A 23,958-nucleotide genomic window follows, 5' to 3' on the forward strand; every position below is an offset into this window, starting at 1 on the left:
TCCTGCAACCCTCACCCTACAACTTGCCCATACCACACATGAGTTTGTCAACCTCTACTCCATATTAACCCCTGAGTGCATGGATGCAAGCACTAAATACTCTTTCCACTCTCTCTTGTATTTTAGCCAGTGGCAGGACCTTCCCTTTTATTTCATGGCTTCTTAGTTTCCTTAAAACCTGCAGTAACAGATGCTGTTAACAGCCTTAATCAAATCCATCAAGACTACAGCAATCACTCTTTTCAACATGCTTATGAGGCAGCACTTCCGTCTACAGAAGCTATGCTGGCTCTTGATGTGCTGGCCTGTATTTCCTATATAGTTCCTGCCATACTTTTGTGCTTTCTCCTAGCCACAGGTAAGGAATTAATTCTTTCAGCTCCCTCTCCTAATTTGTTTTTAACAAGCCTCACATTGTTTCCTTACTGGAGTTTAGCACAGCTATAGAGGATTCTTTGGTCTGTTGCTCTTTGTAGAAACACTGTTTTTATAAAGTAGGGATTCCAGCACGAGATTCTGAACCGAATCTTGTGCATTGTCCTCCATCAAGCCAAGGATTGCACTTTATCTCAAGGGTTCGTTCTGTGAAAAATAATTTAATCTAAATAATACCACCTAAGAATGGCATCTGCTTCATATAGCAATGTATCAATACACTGTTGTCAATGGTACTGTCCTAGCTGGTGGTTTGACATGTAGATACAATCCTATGTTCTACCCAACTGGGCTTTGAGGAATTTCAACCCACGTGCTTCTCTCTGAGGTGGCTTATTTACTATGTTTAGAAACTATTTATCCTCTCTACTATCTAGTCTTTGGACTAATGGCCATTTATGCTCACTCCTAACTCCTTCAAACCTAATGTAATGAATTAAGCTCTACAAGGAGTGCATACCAAGAGAAAAAAACACAAAATGTCTCTTATCACACTGTTTCTAGCACGGCAGGGGCAAAACTGATCTGTTGAACGCGCTGTCATTGATTTCAATGTATGTTGCAGGTATTTAAACTGGGGTTTCATACCAAATGAATGCTACTCATCTCATAAAGCAATTTATTGTTGTTTTTCCAATTTAACGCTGATACCTGCTACACAAACGTAAGGAAGCCCACTGTGTTTTTCTTCAGATGTTTAGCTGAAGATTAGTGTTTTGTGATATTTCATCATCTGCAATTTCTATAATTCTTTGAACTAATGCCCTTAGAGTAAATCAAAAAGGCCTCTTCCCTTTAAATGTGAATGGGAGAAGGGCTTTAAATTAAATTAATTGAAAGAAAGTTCAGTCTTTTTAAAAGAACTGCTTTTTAAAGGGGAAACTTTAAAAACAGAGTAAGTTTTGTCTTCTGTTTTAAACCTCCTCAGACTCTACCATGACTGCAATATCACAGCCATCTTTCTTTTAAAAAGAAATCTTCTAGGGCAAACCCACCAACCAGTTTAGTCTGAAACACCACAAGGATAGTATATATTTCTCCATGAGCTGGCCTCTCAGTGAAGGGAATAGGCAGAGGAGTATTGACTGGGAGAAGACCATGCAACTCTGTAAACAAAGTTCAAGCGCTGTGTTTGCCAAACAGAAGCTTTCACTTGGAACAAACTCAGGTTTTTTCAGTCATGCATTCCTAGCGCTAGATAATTAGGTCAGTATTTAGGCACCTAAATAAGTATATCCTGGCATTTAAAAGTACCAGAAATTCCCACCCTGGATGTAGGATTCAAAAGCATTTCAGTTACTCTGCATCTTTTATGTAGTTATCTATGGATGGATTCAGTTACCTAATGCTGGATACCAAGATCAAACATTTTCAGAAAACAATCAAAGTTAAAATATATTAACACCAAAAAAAAAAAAAAAAAAATCAGTCATATTGTGAAATATTTAGGCCCAGCTGTGAGAATCCCCAGGGTGGTTTTCTTTACCACATATTCATCTGTTTAGTAATCCCTTCCTTTGTTATAATGAGCATTAGAGGAGGACACTTGCTAGTATGTGGAAGATTCATTAAGGGAGTTGGAAACACATCTTCTCTCTCTCTTTCTCACTGTCTCCAGTGAGGTTAAGATTTTTACATAAGCAGTGTCCGTTCACTCAAGGGAAAGACTGATCTGCTTAGGGAAGAAGGGTGTTCAAATCTTCAGGGTACAATAATGCTGTAGACAGTGGCACACACTTTCACTTCATGTAATTTCAGTTATCTAACTTAGCTGCTTCCTGTGTGCGTGTAGAGTAGTCCTCTAGAGTAGGAGCCTAACTTAGGTGCTCAGTCACCCATCAGGAGACACCCACACCCTCTTAATTTGATGATACAGAAGTTCTGTGAGGACTTATTTCAAAGCTTGGTGACAAAAGTTGCATGATCAGTGTTTCAACACCAGCCTTCCTGGAGAAATGTAGTCTTAAATCAGATAGGCAGTACATTGCTTTGGACCGCTTCGCTATGTCACTTAGATCTAGAGCTGATGTGATAACGAAGAAGCACACTGGAGGGGAAAACTTATGTGCTGAAGGCTGGAAAGGTGTTCTGGAGAAGATAATGTCTAATTCTTTACAAAGGAACAGGAGATGTAATTATTCTGAAAAGTGGCTGTTAAAAAGTTACAAAAAAGGCAATCTTCAAGGCTTTTTTTCTTCTTTAAATTTCGTTTTCTGACACATGGAGGAAGTCTCCTTGTTCTATACTTCACAGAGAAGCAACTAAGCTCCATGCAACTCACTGTCATGATGTTTTAAAAACTAATAATAATGTCCTGCAATTCTTTGAAAGTATGACATCACTCAGAAATTCAAATAAATTATTTCAGAATTTCCAGATGTTGACAGTCATGGGTGCAATATTTAGACACTGGAAATCTAGAGTCATATGGATCTCAGGTCTTATTTCACATTTACTTTGCCTTCATCAAAGAAAGAACTGATAATTTTATGACCACTTGAAAGTGGTTTTAGGTTTATCTGCAGAAAATAATTTGAGGAGGGGATGATTTCTTATGTTGAAAAATAATTCATGCTGCCACATCACTTTTCTGGGATTCTACGAACTACTGCTAACTACCAGATTCAGTAAATCAAACATAAAGAAAAGGGCAGCCTTTTCCTTTAAATCCAGATAATGCTGGAAGAGTAAGAGTGGTACAGAAAATATCATGTTGGAAAAACAAAAGTGAAAGAGATTTGATTATGACATGTACCTCTTAGATATATTATTAACAAGTTAAACATTTACAGTAGATGAAAATGCAAACAAAATCAGGATTATTTCCAGTGATGAAATCAGTTAAATAATCTTTCAGTCTGTCATCTGTCATACTAGCTGTAGAGGCACAAACACTTAAAATATAGATATATTTTACTACAAAGATTTTAATCTAGTGTTGCAACAAGAAGCCATTATGCATGCTAATTGGAAATACTGGGGATATCTAAACAATAAAACATTCTGTTCGATAAGTTTATTCAGTTTCATTAGCAATATTTTAGAGAAGCAGATTTTTTCACTTTTATAATCTTTTAGCTGTGGATAATATAAAAAACCTAGCAAAACCGAAAGTACTAGAGAGAAAAAAAACTAGAGTCATTTTCAATATTAGGTTCCTGATATCTGCTCTGGCAACTATTTTGTTGTGCTAATGACAATTGAACGTTAGTACCCTGAAAAGTATTAGGCTAAAAATAGCTCTGTAAAGAAACACCACAGGAAAAGATTCATATAGAATTTTAACAATTGTTTTGTAAATGGGTGCCTTCACTTGCTGAAACGATGGCAGTGAGTCACAGCAAAGGGAGCGAGGGGAGCTGTGTTTCTGCTGAGAAGCCCCAGGAGCACAGAGATTACCCACAGCTCTGTGTCCCTCCTTGAGGGTTTGTTGCTGTTTATGTGCAAAAACTCATCAGGCAGCTCTAAGAGCAATGACACTTAATAGTAGAAAATGCTCGTTGATTCCCCTGTTGCCCCTAAAAAAAACTGAGGGAGAGCAGGATGGGAAGGAAGGTTCTCTCTTGCCCTAAAAATTATGGTGATTGTAGCGATGACCAGCTGGGCCTGAAAGACAAAACGTCAACAGCTATGTAACTCCAGTAACTGTGGATTTGATTCACTTAGGACAGCAAGAGGCTTTTGATTGCCTTGCAAAAGGGCAATGGCTTGTGGCAGCAACCTGTATGGAAATGCCAGTGGTAGAGGAAGGGTGGCAGCAACCGGAGCGTCACCTCCTCCCTGTCAGCCTGCCCTGTCTGGCTTTCTGCATCCTTCTCCTTCTGCTGTCTGTCCCTGTACCACCCCCTCCCTCTTCTGTGACAGCACTGGGCAGCTGGGCACATGAAGAGCAGCTGCCCTGGCACTCACAGGGAGGAGGTGGCCCTGCAGGAGGGCCCTGCAGCCCCGCCAGGAGGTGGCAAACCATCCCTGTGGTGGCATCGCCTCCCTTTTGCGTCCCTGGCACCACAAACCGTCAACCCTCCCTTCATCCTCAGGAGCAGAAAATGAACTGGGTTGGCGGCAGCCGGTGAGTGAAACTCTTCAAAGGCTGCCAGAAACGGCTGCATGCTGAGCCAATGTCCCCTCAGAGACCGGGCACAGCCGTGGTGTATGTGACAGCTCCGGTGTCCCCTCACAGACTGGGCACGGCCGTGGTGTGTGTGTGACAGCCCTGGTGTCCCCTCACAGACTGGGCACGGCCGTGGTGTGTGTGTGACAGCCCTGGTGTCCCCTCACAGACTGGGCACAGCCATGGTGTGTGTGACAGCCCCGGTGTCCCCTCACAGACTGGGCACGGCCGTGGTGTGTGTGTGACAGCCCTGGTGTCCCCTCACAGACTGGGCACAGCCATGGTGTGCGTGACAGCCCCCGGTGTCCCCTCACAGGCCAGTAGTGCCATGGTGTGTGTTTCAGGCCTGGTGTCCCCTCACAGAGCAGCAGGCCATCATGTGTGTGACAGCCCCGGTGTGCCCTCCTCAGCCAGGCGGTGTGAGGAGACGCAGGTGCCCTCCCGCACCGGGCAGGGTGGGTCCCCCTTGGGCCTGGTACCTCTCCAGACTGGGGCTGGGTGAGGGTCCCCCCGGGCCTTTCCTCACACCCTCACCAGTGGCAGTGAGTACCGTTTGGGGAAAAAGATGCATAGTTACTGAGATTCACTGAAACAGTAAAATAATCACCAACTGAATCGTAACGTTAACAAAGAAGGATAACACTGAGTTTCTTTAGATGCTGTGCCATCTGCCTATCTACTAGAAATTTAAACCCCACAGATTTTGTCAGTCATTTGAAAGTAGCTTTGCTAAAGACAGCTTTATGACCATCCTGACTCTATGCAGAATCAAACTAAAAGAATGCCTTACCTCTCTGGAAGCCTTCCCAGCAAAATAAGGTTTCTGAAAGTTGCCTGTGTGAAGCAGGGGGAAGGGAGGGCTTCAGTTTGGGGGGGATAAAAAAAAAACAACACCCAACCCCAACTTTGTCGTAAATGCCTGACTATTGTACTATTCTGTCTGTATGAAAAAGCATTGTGTGGGAGTATTGCACTCCCTTAGCAAATAGCAAATCATCCTGTTGCTTTCTGCTGCTGTTAATTATCTGTCAGGATTTGCATTTTAGGTGTCAGAAAAACTATCCATTATTGTGGCTTCTACCCACCACAAGGGTAAATGTTATGTGCATATGTTTAGAACATGTTTTCTAACTTTAAGCACAGTTAAAAAAAAAATGTAATTCTAAGAGGATACTCCATATTTCTAACTCTCAAAAAAAAAAGTCCAAATCTTACTGACCTAAGGATTACAGCCATACTCATCCTGCACACAACAGTGACCCAGAGCTCCAATTTTATGTACCACATCTTATAGGCAATTCATTTAAAACTGTTTAACAAGTGAGATACATAGTCTAATAATATATTGCACAAACAGCAGCAGCTCAATAAAACTTGTAGTGACAATCTATTTTCTTACAAAATGTTCACAATATTCTGTAACGTTCCAAAAGATAGAAACTTGTACTGTGCTCCTTTGTTTTCTTTGGTAATATGGTTTTGTAACTATGTTGCAGCATGACAGAGAAAATTAGGAGAAATGAATATATTGACCAAAATTTCTTATAAAGTTTTAAGAAATTAAGAACTGATGAAATGGTGCATTAGAGATCAAACGTCTAAAAGCTTTTCCTTTCCTTCTGAATGTTCAATGTATTTGGAAGCCCTAAGGTAGAATAAGGAAGCTCCTATCCTTACCTGAGTAAACCAGAATCAAAGTGACTTCAACAGAGATATGTTGACTTTACTACCTGAAGGTTTGATCCATTATAACATAACATATTTGTGTCCTAAATTCTTAATACCATTGATAAGAAATTCAAGCCATGACTCAAGATTATACTTACACAATTAAAACAATAATTATTTTCATCTTTCAGGAGCAGAGTCATATTAAAGCAAGAAAAGAGAAAGCAAAAGGTAAACAGTTCTAGCCATCTTGGATTTTATATTGTTATAGAAATATTTTAGTTGATTCACTTAGGAAAACCTTTCAAAGCATTATGAAAAACTACAGCATACAGTTGTATTGTGTTTGTTTGACTGAATGTAACTTTTAGGCCAGAAGTCTTGTTCTACATTTACTACACTGAATTCCAGCAAGAAGAGGAGGGAGTAGGAGAAGACATGAATGAATGAATGTGCCCAATTTAAGTTTTACTGAATTACTATATTTTGTTGGTATGTGCTGACACATGGGATTGCTTGAATCCTCACAATAACAACCATGTGGTCAGCTAGACTAACACACATATACACAGCTATTTTTCTGGGCTATATAAAAGAATGTTAGGCTTATTGAAGTACTTTATTCTGGCATTTGCAAAGCTGGACCAGCTTGTTTGTATTTTGAATCTGGAAGTGAAAGAATAGAATCAAATTTATCCCTGGCATAGCAGAAGACATTTCAAACAGGAAAGAGAGAAAACAGTAAGAGAAAATAGTTATAACCATATTAACAGAAGTCAGTTTCCTCCTCAGCAGCAGGGAAGAAAGACATGGTATAGGAAAACTCCACCACTTAAGCTGGTACCCCCAATGCCCAGAGCAGATGCATTGGCATATACTGGAGGAAGAAAAACAGGCTGAGAGTAGGGAGAAAATCTCTGAAATGAAAACCTTTACTTACGGGAATGTAGGAGCAACCAGCAGCTTGTTGTCCCCATCACTTTTCCAGTCTCCTGGAGGCTTGTCAGTTCGCAAAATATCTGCCTTCTCAGGGATTTATTGGTCTAAGCCACATAATTTACATTACAATTATATAATTTACTTCAGCGGAAGTGAGGAAACAGGAAGGGGTCCAAGACAGGATTGGTTTTAGTTACATAGTACTAAATTACTAAACAAAGTGGTAATTTTGTAATTGTTATTACACAATTAATAATAATTTAGTACTTTAGATGTGATGGGAATAAAATACCTGGGACACTGAAGGGACATGGATACATTTTGGGGGTGTGGACTCCAAAGCAATATGAATTTTGAAGTATTGGTTTGTACACAGGCTGATTTTTTTTTTACTGCAGATATTCTTAGCTGAAAAACAGGTACTTCCCATAGATGATAAAATCCTAGAAAGCTAAAGATTGTGATATAACAAATTGTACTGAAAAATAGTTACCTATGAACATGTTGGGTACATTAGTTACATGTAACCTGCAATCATGAGAGGAGTTAATGTTTCAGAAGAAAAGCCAATGCTATTTTGTGTTTTGGCATAGCTTTCAGTTTTCAATATCCTTCTTGTGGTTAAAATAAAGAAATCTTACAGGGTTTATTTATTCATCTACTGTGCTTGATGCTAATGATTTTAGGATGATTAGGAATAGTCTCCTATAAAGTGGAGATTTTTGTTTCCTAAATTTTCCAGAATTATCTGCTTGATATATTCAAAGTGTCGGTCATAGCTCTTTTTACTCCTTGCAACAAAAAGCCTTTCTTAGAGATTTTTCTTCCTTACTTTTTTTTTTTTTTTTGTCACAAGACTATTTTCTATGTTGAGAAAGACAAATTTGGAGAACAATAATCTCTTTGTGTCGTTAAAGATGGCTCTGTGTGTGAAATCTTGCTGATTTATTTGCCTACTAACTTATAAGCTGCCTAAAAAGCCCAAGTGTAAAAATTTTTTAAGACTTTTTCCTTGCAGCATTTCAGTATGTCTTTTATTGTAAAGAAATATTTTTAATGATCATACACAAAGTTTGAGGCATGAGTGTTTAAGGACTAAGTTTTTGAGTTTTTGGCATCGATAGAACAGTGATTTACTTTGGATATAACCAAATTATACTTGCAGTCTATTTCAAGGCAATAAAAATAAACTGAATAACAGTAGACAGGGTGTGAGAATTCAGAGAGATTTAATTGTGTGCTTTCATTCTTAGGAATTGTTTACTAAGTCTTTCATGCTAATTTCAGGAGAATTGCATATGCTTCTAATGTGTTGTTGAAGCTTCTGTCAAAAACTTATTCTCTCTTTGAAAAAATCTAGGAATTCTTTGAAAAGAGGAAACTTAAATCAAAGATGAAGCTTCTGGGAGTATCATCTCCTAAAAGTTCAGCAGTCAGTTTAGATCTCCTCAATCTATATGTTGTTAATCAGATATCAAACAAAAAAGACAACACTGGTGAGTTTAGTGTAACAGTGTTCTTACTTCACAGTTAACAGGATCAGTTGTCCTTAACTATTACTGCTATTATTTTAGCTCTTGTTCTTCCACTTATAATTTAAAGCTCAAATAAGTCTTGTTTTATTTTTAAAATAAAAGATTGTATGTATATACAAAAATTATGGTTGAATAAAGTCAGGCTGTTAGAGGACTCAAATAACTTTGGCAACTGCCTACTTCACCTTTAAAGCCTTGTACACTTATGCACCTTCCTCATTCCTTTCATTAATTTTACCCTATATCCATTTCTTTTTCCCTTTTCCATTTTCATAACTTTTGGGGAGCATTTGGAATAGTCTGTCAGTTCTACACAGAGTATCTTTCTTAAAATCCATTATTAAACTCCTAAAAAACCTCTACAACCTGAATGTTAACTCTTTTCGTGTAGATGTGGTGCTTAAGGATGTGGTTCTTAAGGATGTGGTTGGACTTGATGATCTTTAAAGTCTTTTCCAACCTAAAAGGTTCCATGTTTCTATGAATCTTATCCTCTGTGACATATTCGTAATCCAGATTGTAGAGAATTTGTTGTCCAATGCTCAGGAAGATTAGAAGGTGACTGAGGAGGGCAACAGAGCCTGTCTACACACAGTAGCAGACTGTAAATAATGTTATACTACAATGCCATTTAGAACAAGAGCTCTTGCATTGCTAGTAACAAAGAAAGCAAAAAATATGGCTTTAAATGGATTAAGAAACCTAAACAAACAGGTTTTGGACTCTAATGAAAATTCAGGAAGCTCCAAACTTTCTCCAAGCCCAGCGCTGACATTTTAAGTATTTTCATTGCAGAGAACATGAGAAAGCCAGTCCACGTTGATATCGCTAAAGATGTGAAAATACCTGTTAGGAGGCACAACATAGAGCTTCCAATGTCACCATTACGTACACAACATATGTCAAACTTAGATGACATCCAGAACAGGTACTTACATAAAACAGGCAGTAGTTAAGCTATAATGAAGAGGTGTTTCATGATGGTCTTATATTTGGGGTATTAAGTGAACACAGATCATTCTAAGAAGAAGAAATTTTACAGTCAGTCCTGGCATTCCAGTGATACTCTTACTATGAGAGAGTAAATAAATCTATGCTAAATAAAAAACCTGTACAAGAAGCTGAGAAATTTTTTTAAAAACAATTTTTCTTTGCTCATGTCAGGTACATACACTAAGTTTATCTTACAGAGCAGGCTATTCAAACAGCATTTTCCACTTAACACTGTTTTCCCATCCAACATCAGACAACCTAAAGTGACTGACTCACATGCTGGCTGCTTCTAACTGCTAGAAAGAATCAGGCCTTTTTAGGATGTGTGGAAAAATACTCTTAAATTATTTTGAAATTAATATTCAGAATGTTTTTAATCTTACAGATCTTATATCTTGTACTTCATAGGCTGTTTTTATTCATTTTGCAAGGTTACAAAAGCAAGTATTGGACAGCAGAAGGCAGCATCTCTCAGAGAAAGTAAAATATCAGCATAATGTAAGTAGGATTATTGTTATCAGTGTTGTAAAGCTAAAAATGTGCAGCAATGACTATTTTTAAGTGTTTTTTTTTCAAAAAGTGACAAAATTTCATGGATACTGAAAGATATGAAGACTTCCTCTTTAAGGCTATATTGATATATTATTTGCCAGTCATATTTTATATTTGTTCCTGCTATTTCTAACGTATTTCCTGAAAAGCTCACCTTGTTTTAGGAATTTTCAAAAATATTTAAGAATATCTGTGCTGTAAGCTAGTCAGAAAGGACAGAGATTATGGGAAAGAGACTGAGGCCAACAGCAGGTAAATTACAAACAATATGCAGAAATGTGAAATGATGAAATGTGAGAAGCATAGACAGAAGTGAGTCTGTAAGAGGAACTTAAGAGAACTTTAAGTAGATACAGTTGGGAAGTTCAAACACTCATTGAGGTTACAGTTTTTGAAAACATTCTTTAGATGGAATTTGGGCTTCCCACCCCCCCACCCCCCCCCTTCCACTGTTGCGTAAAAAACCTGACTAGACAACAAAAAAGTAAATGTGTTAGAAGACACTTAGTTTAGGTTAATTAGACTTGCTTGATAATATAGCTCCACTGACTCCTGCTGCTCATATCAGATAGGACTGAAGAAAAAATGCTTGTGGAAGATGCTTACATGGTATTGTTCTGCATGTTCTTGGTCCATTCATAATGCCTACTAATAATAATACTCCTAGAGTGAGAAAGACAGATGTTTTTCTAGTGTTAGAAGTTCCTTTCTTTTGAGTCAGGAAGACTTATTTTGTACAGGTGAAAAGTTCAGCTGGCTAACGTGTTTCAGCCAAGATTGCCATGAGCTACCACTACTTTTCTGGATATCACATTAAGTCAGCCTTCCCTTATGAATATTTTTCATCTGTTTCTCAAAGACAGAGAGAACATATTTCAGATTTAGTGTGGTCAGAAATAACGAATCAAAATGATACCTAAGTTTCTCCTCAACCTCCATTTGTATGGATAGATTTACATCAGTTCATCAAAACACATCATAATGCAGGGTGCACACACAGAAAGCTAGCTAATTTAATGTATCAATCAAAAAAGGAAGTCTAAGGCCTGTGTGTTGCAAAGGGCTGTTTTTAAGTCTTCATAAATTGAAGTATATCCAATTTAAGAAATTAAAATACATCCACTTTATTAAACAGAAAGAAAGGCTATAAAATTATATAATTTTCAGCTTTCTGGAGACTCACAGTTTGGTGGTACAAAGATTTTGTGCAATTAATATACAAGGCTTTTTCAGTCCATTAGTAGTTTGTGCTGCTTTCACTGGATAAACTGGATTACAGGCATTACTTCCATGTAGCTGTGGATACAGTGATATTTCATGAGTTTTGCCTTCACATTTCTCATGTTCTGATCTACTTGTGGTACCATTGTTGGTATCACAACATGCTAGAGTTCTCTTTACAATAGAATGGAGTGAAATATTTTTCATTTTACCACTTAAGAACCAAGTCAGCTGTACCTACACATCTAAAGCTAAAAATATATTTATACCCATCAGTCCTCAGGATAACATTTGTATGTATGCTTCAACTTAAGTAGGTACTTATGTGTTTCACGGAAATAAGCCCTTATTACCTTATGTTTTTAATGAAAATATTGTATCAGAATCCATGAAAATTTTCTCTTGCGAATGGTATATGCGCAGAGATGTAAAAGATATGAAAAGGTTTGATTACTTTGAACTTTATGCTTACATCAAAACAGTTTTAGATAAGTAAAATACCTCTTTGCTATGTTTTGTCTAGTTATCACAGGTAACAGAATTAATGTATGCTGACTCCAGTATGAAACGTGAAGACAACATAACAGGAGCTTTTAGTGCCTCTCCATTGCCCTTTACTGATTTTTGGTCCTCTAACTGTACACAACTCTCAGAAGAAAATTTCAACACAAACTTAATGGGCAACACTTGGGAACAGACCTATGAAGAGAAGCTGCAAAACCAGGTTTGGTTAATATTTAGTCATTTCCACAGAATTATTTTAAATTAACTTTCATTTATTTGGGATGTAGAATTAATGTAATGGCGAAGGTAATTGTGAATGATTAACGTTTCTTGTATGCTGCTGGCAATGAATATTGCATATATACAAATATATTTCTTTCACTGTTATGAAATACACTTGAGCTTTTGTTCATTGAGCTTTCAGTATCGCTGATATCTGCAGAAAGAGTGAGTCACCTACCGCTGGCTTTCTTTTGTTTCTGGCTTGTAAAGTTGGTTAAAGAAAGCTGAAATGTATATACTATTATAAATACAGCTTTCTTAAATGTACAATTAATTTAACTGGTTATCGTATGATCCCAGGTGATTGCCATGACCTAATTTGTAATCATACACTGTCTTAGTAACATAGTTCTTACAGTATTCTCAATGCTCCCAAAAGGATTGAGAAAAGCCTGCTGTTTAATTCAAGTTAAGTTTAAGAAATGATTGAAAGTTATTTCTTCTGATGCCTGTTACTATTTTTTTCTTCTTGTTAACTTTTGGGTTCTTAAAAGAATCATCCTTAGAAAAGTAATAGCAAATGTAATATTTATAAAATATATTATTTATTGAAAATAATTAAACAAATTCTACATGTATTACCAATGATATTTTAAAGTCTTGAGGTGAGGAAGGAGTACTTCAAGGCTTCAGAAAGGGAGATGTTGAGTTGTTCAGGGAACAGGTAAGCACAAATCCACAGGAAGCTGACCTGGAGGGAAAAGGCGCCCAAGAAATATGTTTTCAAAACACAAGGCCAGTCCACCTCAATGTGCAAGAGAACGAGTATGTTCTGGAGGCCAGTTTGGCTAAATCGGGGAACCCCTGACTCAGCTCAAATACGAAAAGGAGGTGTGGAAGGAGGGATGGGCAACCCAGGAAGAATATAAAAGCTTCCCCTGAGCTTGGAGGGGTGGCGTTAGGATGGTCAGAGCTGAAACTCACAAGTGTGAGAAGGGCACAAAGGAGGGCTTCTATAGGTGTGTAATCAGCAAAAGGAAACCAAGGAAAATGCTTTCCACTGCTGTATAGACTTGAGACCCAGTGACAAAGGACATGGAAAAGTCTGAGGCACTCAAAATCTACTTTGCTTCAGGCTTTTCTGACAAGATTGCTCACTGTCATATCTTCAAGCTCAGTAGAGAGTTTGGGGGAGAGTGGCGCAAAATAGTATTGAAGGACCAAGTCAGGGAATCCTTAGTAACCTAGAGATAAAGAAATATATGGCACTGGACAGGGCACGTCCAAGTATGTTGAGGGAGTTGAATGACACCACTGGAGGGCAGATGTCTATCATCTTTGAAAGACTGTGGTGATCAGGAAAGCTTTTGAATGTCAAGAAATACGCAAATGTTATGCCCATCTGCAAAAATGTAAGCATTATCGGGGGAAGTATCATCTCGCCTCTGTCCCTGAAATGGTTATGGAGCTAGACCAGTTCCAAGGTACATGAAGAACAAGAAGGTGACTGGGAACAGCCGTCATAGATTTACCAAGGCCATGCTGTGCCTGATGAACTTGATTCTCTTTTACTAGCTCTATGAATAAAAGACAGCAGCAGATAATATTTACCTTGACTTTAGGAAGGCTTTTGATAAGGTTTCCCAATGAAATCCTGGTAGCCAAAGTAGGGAGGTATGAACCAGATGAGCAGATAGTAAGATGGGTAAAAAAATGGCTTTTAACTGTCATGCTCGAAGTCTAATTGGCAACAGATCAGTAATGGCAGGGATCCCCAAAGATTAATAATAAGTCCAGTCCATCTTCATTAGAGAACTGGACAGTGGGACAGAATGTACCCTCAGCACCTCAACAAGTTCATGTATGACACCATATTGGCAGTGATCATTACAGCAGCAGGGCTGCTAATCAGAGGGATCTTGACAAGCAGAAGGCAACCAGGAACTACACAGAGTTTAACACAGGGAAATACAAAGCCCTGCACCTTGAGAGAAATAACCCCACACATCAGTGCAGGTGGCGGCTGATTGAGTAGGCAGTAATCTTGCAGAGAAGGACCTGTGGGTGCCGGTGGACAAGTTTTATAAGTTGGCAGTGCACCCCTGTAGCAGCAAATGCCAACTACACAGAGGGCTGTATTAGAAAAAGCATACCCAGCGGTCAAAAGCAAGTGATAACTTCCCTCTGAGCAGCATACGTGAGAACACATCTGAAATATTGTGTCCAGTTTTGGGACCCCCAGTAGAGAGAGATCAACAAACTGTAGGAAGACCAATGAAGTGCCACAAAAATTTTTAGGGAATTGGAGCACACGATGAATGTGGAGAGACTGAGCGAAGAGGGCTTTCATAGCCTGGGAAAGAGAAAGCTGTGGGGGCGTGGGGCAAACTAACTGCTGTCTTCCACAGTCCAAACAGAGTTACAGACAGGACAGAGCCTGAGGTATGCAGTGCAATGGCAAGATGTAAAAGCCACAATTTTCAACAATGGGAATTCTGTTTGTATAGGAAAAAAACAGAAAAGCTACTGTCAGAAAAGTAGCTAAGAACCAGATGAGGCCCTCCAAAAAGGTTGTGGAATCTCAGTCCTGAACAATCCTGAACGATCTAGCCTTGAAGCTGGCTCTGCTTTGAGCAGGTTGGACTAGGCATCTCTTTAGGTCCCTTCCAGACAACAGCTTTCTATGATTATGTGATCTTCAGTGGAACTTCAGCTTGTTACAGTCTATCAAGCTTGTTCATACTATGGGAGGATGGGGTGCTAAAAGGACATTTTGCGTATTAACAGTGATGGGCAAATATGGAAAAGTATGAGTACAGAACTCAGTTTGGCTGTAAGGTTTGGGTTTCTACTATGAAGATAAAAAAAAGTAAAAATAGTGGAGAAACATATATATTGTTTGTAAACCCAGCTTTAAAGTTTTAAACACTATAACTATTATGTATATTCAGAGTTTGACAGCTGCTACTGTTTCCTCAGCCAGGAAATAGTTCTGATCAAGACCCTTGGATTACAATACCTCCAAGCCAGTGCATTTTCAGGAAGTCTGATACAATGCCTCCGGAGCTGTTTAAGCCATTGCATAGGTAGGCAATGATTTTTCATTCAAGAGAGAAATAACAGTCAAATTTAAGAAAATGCTAAGATAATGTGAAGGTTATTGCTACTTGATTTTTCACTGATTTTTGGTGCTTTTCAAATAAACAGAAATTGAAATTATATGGAAAGACTGAAGATAGTAAGCTATTTAAATTTGCTGAAAGAAAGCAAAATTTAATTTTAGGCAGGTGCTTGGAACCATAATCTATTTTTCACAACGTCACAAACATGATGGTGTTACTGAATTCACCCTGAGCGAGAAGCACAGATTTACTAAGAGGCCCAGGGAGGGTAGCTACCCCAGCTTTCATGAGTCACTGTTGCAAGTGCCTGATGACCTTGATGTTGTAGCAATTGAGCAGCTTCTCCACCTACATTGTTTACATTTGGGATTCCAGGAACAAAGCATTTTCTTTCCTTCTGTTTCATATGTGATCCTACTACAGCTGTTATTTTTTTATTTTTTTTTTAGAATTGGTTCAAAAGTACTTTTATGAGAATACACACTTTGTTTTTAAAAGAAGGGATAAAAGACTAGAATATATTTCTTTTTGTATGTGCTGATTAAAAATCTTTTTAATCACAGAAGGTTAGGGCCAGACACATTTGTACTGAACATTTTATTTCAGTTTATTTCCAGGGGCTCTTGCCTTGGATCTAGTGGTATTACAAGGCTAATCTTTCTTCACTCTTTTCATTCTGTAAGTCTGCCATCTGGCTGAAAGTACCTGTCAGTCAGTCTCTAGCTTTGACTGGATAGAGCCATAAAAGGGCCATATATTATTTTGCTGTTCCTGAAGTACCTACAAACTGTTTGCCTGGGGAGTCAAGTGACTGATAAGCTCACTGACCACATCATAACTAGATGAACACATCAGCTTCCTGTCTTAGTGCCTTAACTTTCTCTTTCTCTCTTCTCCCAGCTTTGCCTGGCTTTCTCCAGCAAAACCTAAAATGGCAATAACATTCACCTTGCTGTATATCTTGGTGAATTTCTGATTAATATCTTTACATTAAAGCCTTTTGTAACCTTATCTCGCCTACATCTCCTCTTTCATTTCTACATAGACCCTGAGGCCTGCACTCATCTGCTTATGGCACCTCCCTTAGTCCTCTGACCATTCATGGTTCACTAACATCTCCTTTCCCACAGTTCTTCAAATCCGTTTCTTTGTATCATCCTTGTTTTGTTTTCATCCATTGTAGCCGTCTTATACCTCTTACACCTCAAGAGCTGACAGTTCTCCTGAGAAGGGAGTTGCTTTCACTGTTGGTGAAAAGCAGGGTATAAACTTACATGGTTGTTTAATGTCAATGTAACCCACTGATGGTGTAATCCATGTGCATACATCTGAGAGCTGTGGCACCTCAAGATAAATAAATATTAACTAAAAATTCTAGATGTCTTATTTCCTCATCTACTATTAACTTTTACTTAGCATTACCAAATGTTCAGCTGCAGTGAAGAAGCAACATCTGAATTGCTTCACAAACTGGTTTTACTTTCCTCATGTAGATCTATCAAATTTCTCCAGAAATAAGCTCTAGTTAGTGTTTTGTCTTTTAAAATTGTTTGGGGGAGGTTTCTGTAAGTAGAGGACACTCTCATTTAAGTTCTCTAGGATCTTTATCCAGTTCCAAGTATTTGCTGAGCAAAACTACAGAATTTTTCTCCAGTAAATTGTCTGTACTACATTTCAGTTTGCAAGTTCTATTGATAGTATTGCTCAATTTTTTTTAAAGAAAGGGTGTTTTTTGAATGACCACCTTAGGCACTTCTTTTTGTTTCAGAAGCCTCTCAACTTTTTGCTCACATTTTTTGAAAGGTCAGTCAGTAGATCAAGCCTAGAAAGAAAAGCAAGGAAAATGCTAGATTAAGAGCCAAGTAAGCTTTCATGCTAATGATGCTAGCATGATAACATCTTCAAAACCACTACTATCAGAAGTGAGGTAGGGAAGTATGGGCGAAAGAAAGTGTCTGACAGGCCTTCTGACAGCTGAATAAAAAAATTCTGTGCTGAATTAGGATTACTGACCTTGAGTGAAAATGGAAGTAATTTCCTAAAGAGACCAGGGATTAAGCAGTACACAGAGCTTATTAGAGCTTTCAGTACAGGAGAGAACTTTAGTCTTGAAGAACAAACTATTTTTATGAACAGAAGAAGCTGTCTTCCTCTTTTTCTTTCTCTCCCTCTCTCTCTCTCTTTTTTTTTTTTTCCTTTTGTTTTGTTTTGTTTTCCAAAGTGAACTTCTTTGGTCAGCTGGTGGAGCAGCAGTGACATACTGTGGCTGATTTATAAATCACAGTTCCCTACTCAGGATGATGTGCTCCAGGTCTTGGTATGTTTGGAGTCACCATGAAACAGAATCCCTTTTAAGTCAACCTCGCTATAAAGTGAAAAAAAAATTCGGCTGACGCCATGTACCTTTGGGACAAAAGCAAGTGTGATGAGCAGTAAAGTCTTCAAGAATTTTATCATCAAATTATCATTATTTGTTGTGTTAGTAGTTAGCATTTTGCTTATTTATTTACTGAGCAAACTGGTTTTTTCTTGTCTAACCACCCTCCACCTCATACACCTCAGGCTAGACTATATGAATTCTGCCAGGAAAAACCCAGTGATAATGACCAGTAACAAATTGGAAAACAGTGAAGGAATAAAAGAACCATTGTTTGATGTTGTGAAAGAAACTGCAGAACTGAAAGCTCCCCAAGATGGAAATGATTGTTCCTTTCTGGCACTGTTTGAAGATGAAAGCCGACCAATACATAATAATCCTTCCACAAACCATTTTAATCCTTTTGTTAACCAAAGCAGTACTGATATTTTTTTCATTGATCCTGATGATAGAAATCAAATGGCCAACAGAAATTATCCTTATGATACTAGAGAAGTTTGTCCTGCAATCAATGCAAAAGAAAGTCCTGTAGACAGACACCTTAAAGGCATTTTCACAGCTCCAGAACAGGTTTTACTTAAAAGTAACAGTGCCTCAAGTGCAAGCTACAAGAAAACCAGTGGACTTCATAAAACCCACATGCAGGACTGTTTTGAGGGACAGCACTACTTCATACCCTCTGAAAAGAAAGAAAAACCTGCAAACGGTGCGTGTCAATATTTTAAGGACATATATTCTGGGGTTTATATTCCTTTTAAAGACATATGCTTTTATAGTCAGAGATGTGTCTGCCCTGACTGAAAACATGTAATGAATCTCCAGAATACAGTAATTTAGTTTTAAGTCAAATTATTTAAATTATTTTTTAAAGTTAAAAACCCATTACTTTTCAAATTGCATTTATGCTATTGTGTTTTATGATCAAGGTTTACTTTTTTATTTTAGATACATTTGCTTATCAGCAGATGAACTTAAAGAAGAACATGCAGAACTATTCAAGAAAAAAAAGGTGAGTGCCATAGAAATTACCAATCTAATAACTAGTGATAACTGCAGAGACCTTGCTGAATTGGAGAAAACCTGCTAAGAGGCCGTAAAGACAAAATTCTAAGCAGTATTACTGAGAACCCAGGTGTTCCCAGTGAAAAGAGTACTGAATAGTGTGAACAAAACAACGCGCAGGTAAGTCCTTTATACCATTGTTCATCCGCCTATAATAAGTACAGAGAAAAACTGTTTCATGAGACAATTTTGAGTCCCTGAAGTTAAGCTTTTGCTCTGACTTGCCTTCTAAAAGACCCCGTCTCCTTTACCTTACCACAGAGGAAGTTAGTCTCTTCTCTGGGCTAAAGTTAGCATATGTGAGCGCCCCATGTTTTACAAAAGATGTTCTTGTCAAAGACTCGGATCCATTAACACCTTCCATTTTACAAAGCAGCACTATCTTCTGCCATCTCTCATATTACATTTTGCATTTCAGCAGAAAAAAATTTTGTGAACAGCAGATTCTTGGTGTTAAATCTCATGTTCAGAAATAAGTTCAATGATCTCAATAGTGGGAAGCATTTCATGGTTACTGAAGATTAAAAAAACCCAAACCCTGAAGACAAAAAAGTCACCAGTAATGACTTTAATTGGGGGGGGGGGGGGGGGGGGGGCGAGTACAGGAGGGGAAATAATTTACCAGAGAACTCTGTGTTTGCATCTCTCAGTGACAATGATTTCGTGGCAGAATCAGCCTGGAGACAGAACCAGCTCTTTGCGTTTGAAGAGGTAACTTTTATGGAGACTTTTTTTTTGTCAAACCTACTGTTTGCACCATTCATCTGAGGTGGTGATCCAGCTGAATCCTTACTACTAACGCTTCATTATTTTTAAAAGTTCACAGCAGCACAAGAAAAAGAGTGTAAGTTTGGAGTGAGTTCAAATCTTCACAAGATGGAGAAGGGTTAGTATCATTGATACATTATTAACTCGAAAATAATTTTTTTTTCCTGTGAAATTGAAACAATTACTTTTAAAGCCAAGAAGAAGTATTTTGATCTTTTTAGGATGTTACATTTGATGAGGGCTTGTATTTTTGATTCACACAGCACCGTATAAAAATGACTAGCATTGCCAGGTAATTAAGAACTACTTATGTTTGCTTTTCCTTGAAGTGATAAATTCAGGTTAACACGTCTCTGGTGAGTATTACACACCTTTTTTTTCATTGTCCCATTTCCTCCAAAATTGTTCCCTAAACTGAAAAGCCAGATCTGAAAGTAGGTGTAACTGCTGAAACAAACAAACAAACAAAACCACGAGGGAGGTCAAGAGTACTAATCTGAACACTATAGCTCAAGTTAACTAACATTACCATACAATAAAAGTGCCAGTTAAATGCTAGTATTTTTCTTTCTTTCTTTTCCTGCAGACCTCTGCTGATTGGAAGGAATCTTAGACATATGTTTTGTATAAATTAATATATTCATTAGATGTTTGACATGCGCCATTTTATTGGTCTAGTCTTTACTATTCTTTATTCTCCTCCCTTAGACTATATGCTGTCATTCCAGTTGTGGACAGAGTGAAGGGGAATCAGCAGCGAGATCCCACATCCTTTTTGGTCCCCCAGTAGCTGTAGGGGTCAGCTGTGCTGGCTGCATTTCAGAGCAGAAGATCTCCCAAGGAAAAAACCACGTAACTTGCATGGAAGCCAATGTGTGCGGGGAGTCTGCTGCATTCTCTGCCTGCCCTTGCTCTGCAAAGGCCTTCCTCCTTTTGAGTAGCACAGCTCAGCTGCTGGTGATTAACAGCACAGCTGAAGCACTGGGGCTCACTTTCTGTTAAGTTGTGTTGACCTGAGAGAAGAATTAGTTATTGCCAAGAACTGTATTGACCTCACTAACACTTTATTCTTTGAACAGTATCTTAAAACTACATCAGAAGTAGTAATGTTTAATTCTACAGGCTGTACTTGAGAGTGGCACGGTTGGTGAACTTTTGGCGAGTAACTTTTCATCTTGTTTTTCAGATGCGGAGTCATCACTCAGCAGCCAGTCTCCCAGTTACTCTCCAAGGCCAACAGACACCTGTTTCAGCTCTAGTCCTGACACGGTGAGTACTTCCCCTTTATGGGTTCACAGGGGTTCATTTGAATGATATCTGTATGCCCGACTGCATCTAAGGGTGGATGTAGCTGGAATCTTATTTATGGTTTTGTTTTGTACAAGGCAACTTCATGTGTGAGGAAGACAAGGAATGATTAGCTGTAAATTTTCCTAAGTAGTTTAACAGCCATGTCGTCTGGTCTCTAGATAATGCCAGGCGTTGTGAAATTATAGCGACATGACTGTGGGAAGATGCTAAGCAAGCTTCTGCACTCTTCTTTAATGTATAGCCGCTTTACGTGACATGCCTGTAAGGCAGGAGGATTTGACACACTGTGTTTTCAGTCCTTCTTGAACACAAAAATGCCACAATGTAAGAATATAAATTCTGTGTGAAAGTGAAGGTCCACCTTACCCACGTTCTCTTCAACAAAGGCCAGGATTACATCCTTGGAGAAAGAATTAAAAAAACCCACCCAAACAACCCAAACCAGACAGTTCTGGCCTTTCTGTTTATTTCATTAACTTAGTTATTAATTATTAACTTAGTTCTTAGTTATTGAACTATTTAAACAGTTGCATTCACACAATTCTGTTCAAACAGGCTGAAGAGGAAGACACAGCCAAAAAGAATGAATATCTGAGTGAACAGTCCTTGAAGATAGATGATGCCTGCCTAGTCTCAGCCTCAGCAGGCATGGAGCCCCCCAAAACCTGTCACCCCAGAACAGTGCCTCTCCAGCCTAGCAGTATTTTGACTAGAGAAGAAGCAAACCCCCTTCAGGAGAAAGACTCTAGTTTGTGTGCCACAGAAAAGGAAAACAAAATCCATACCGCCCTTTCTGAGGGCAGCCCATTACACCAAGCTCTTAAAAGAGAGCAAGTCACCCGCAGCACCAGGTGTGATGCTTCATCGCAGACTGAGAGCTCTGTGACAGAAATAGGGAAAGTGGATGTTGCCACCCAGTGTGGCACCATGCCGGTGTGCAGCTGTGGGAACTCCCTCCCCTTTGCCTGCAGCCCAAGGCAGGTCCCTCCTCCCAGTGCCACAGGCACTGCTGGAAGGCACAAAATGTCAGTGCATGAGGCGCTGCAGCCTGTGGGCACAGACAGCATAGCAGGAATAGCGGCGTTTTCTTCTGAGGCTGAGTATCTGAGTTTGGGTGGCGGAAGGACTCTAGAGGTGCTGAACTATATTGATACAATGAAGAAGAGAGATAAGCAGTGAGCAACTAGAATGGCATGTAAGAAATACAGAAGTTTTGTCTTGTTCTCAATGTGTTTCATTGAACTGACATATTTTAATTTTTCTAGCCTGATTGGAAAAAATACTTTCTTGCTCTTTGCTTTAAATTAGTATTAACTATGGATATCTATCTACCTACTGCTGTCACTAACTATGGATATTTCTATAGATCTCCAGCTGTTACAATAGCCTAGTACTAGTAAATATGTACCTTAGGAATTAGATTAGTGTCCCCAGCATATATCCGTACTATTCTGTAGTTTGGGATTGACTTTGCTTCTCTTGAAGGTAGTAGAAAGAGTCTGTTTCACTTCAAAACATATTTGATATGGCTCTTAGTTCAGAACTATTATCTGATTCTTATCCATTTTGACAGACATACTAGCCTTTGCCATATGTTTGTACTAAATACAGAGATAGGCAACAACAGAAAATGTACATCTGCACACATAGAATACAATGTAATTTAAAAAGAACAAATGTATTTGTTTTTACAAAACCCCAATGTTTAATTTTTCTTCCCTAGCAGATCTATTGAGTCATTCTCTAGCTGTTAATACTGACAAATCTTTTACGTGCTTCTGTATTTTGCCAGCAGACTGAAAATCTGAAATGCTTTCCTCTTCAGTATTTGTGTGAAGCTACAAATCACAACAAATAAAAGTTTCTGATAATGTTGTTTCTAGGTTATATTCTTTCCTTCTAAAAAAGTTCCTAGTAAAGGTGGCAGGGAGACTCTGTTACTGACATCTTCTACTTATATATCTATATAGCTTTACTATACATACGTATCAATCTATATTACTATACATCTGTTATATGTGTGTGTGTAGGCTAGTGTTAGCCAGCTGGCTGTGTGCAGGGATCCTGTTCATTACAAACTGGGCTTGGGCAAAAGCTATGCTGGAGACTATTCCTTCAACAGTGCAGGAGATTTGCTTTTATGAGGTTAATATGTTGTGCCTTCTCCCTTGCAGACAGCTGTTAAAAGATTCACTGCCCTTATTCCCACCAGGTCAGTTTCTTTTATTTCTACGTTTTGTAATAAAAGATTTTGTGGATGAAGGGATGTGTGTCACCCAGCCCTGATGAGACTCATTACCATTCTTTGTCCTGTTCTCATCATGAAACTAGCAGCTGTGTTTTCTGCTGGGTTCTGTTTTTGAAGCTAAGAGCCATTTTAGGTAGCCACGAGGTCTATATTGTTCAACAGTGTTCAGGTTTATGGCTATGCCATTTTAGAAATTGCATCTCAGAAAATTTCCCTGGACTTTTTGGTACTTGGAAGAAAAAAGCATTGTCTTTTACATATATAAATTGTGTACATGGGAAGTGGTTTGCACAGCTGGACCTTTGAAATGTGTAACATGTAGCCAATTCACTGCCCGCTTCCTAAGGCTTGACATCAGCAGATTTTCTCTTTTAGGTTGCCTCAATTTATTGTCAAAGCAACCTCTCTGGTCATTTTTTTTTTTTTAATCTGAAACTGCAGTGTTCATCTTCTTTGCAGGAACTACAATTTATCTGAATAACAGCTATGACTTGCTGAAAGCTCAGCCATCACCGGTAATTTGTAAGGGACAGTTCTTCACTCAGCGTTACGAAGCTCGTTCAGATTGTGCCCCGTGAGCAGCAGCCTGTGCTGGCTTGAATGAGGAGATCTCGAAGGCGTGCCCTTTCCCAGCAGTCCCCCGTGCCTGGTACGTACCTGTCAGCCTTTCCAGCGGTGCACATCCAGCTTCTCGGCCCTCCCCACAGCCGACACTGCTCCAGCTCACTCGGTCTGCCAGCCTCCTGCAATATGCTGCGTCACATTACAGCTAAAAGCTCCAGCGCAGTATACTTTAGTTTGGAGAGTTTTTTTATTAGACGGGCAGATAGCAAATTGCCGCGTGGCCAGAGAGTTCTCTGGTGGCTGGGCTTGGAGAGGTGCTGAAGTGA

General features: G+C 38.8%; 1 protein-coding gene across 1 annotated transcript; it reads left to right on the forward strand.

The window, feature by feature from the left end:
- Positions 1–8,487: 8,487 nt before the first annotated feature.
- Positions 8,488–22,100, forward strand: C5H12orf40 (chromosome 5 C12orf40 homolog). The gene is made up of 11 exons (XM_040596082.1): positions 8,488–8,649; positions 9,484–9,616; positions 10,113–10,179; positions 11,978–12,178; positions 15,160–15,266; positions 17,865–18,385; positions 18,625–18,688; positions 19,392–19,452; positions 19,561–19,627; positions 20,696–20,778; positions 21,376–22,100. The coding sequence occupies exons 1-11, from the start codon at positions 8,547–8,549 to the stop codon at positions 21,997–21,999; spliced, it is 2,031 nt and encodes a 676-aa protein (XP_040452016.1). The 5' UTR covers positions 8,488–8,546; the 3' UTR covers positions 22,000–22,100.
- Positions 22,101–23,958: the final 1,858 nt, after the last annotated feature.

This window comes from Falco naumanni, chromosome 5 (assembly GCF_017639655.2).
Source record: "Falco naumanni isolate bFalNau1 chromosome 5, bFalNau1.pat, whole genome shotgun sequence".
NCBI lineage: Eukaryota > Metazoa > Chordata > Aves > Falconiformes > Falconidae > Falco > Falco naumanni.

Coding starts and splice junctions, on each gene's coding strand:
- C5H12orf40 (XM_040596082.1), top strand. CDS start 8,547: ATGAAGCTTCTGGGAGTATCATCTCCTAAAAGTTCAGCAGTCAGTTTA. Junction 15,267..17,864: donor CTGTTTAAGCCATTGCATAG/GTAGGCAATGAT, acceptor CATACACCTCAG/GCTAGACTATATGAATTCTG. Junction 18,386..18,624: donor GAAAGAAAAACCTGCAAACG/GTGCGTGTCAAT, acceptor TTTTTATTTTAG/ATACATTTGCTTATCAGCAG.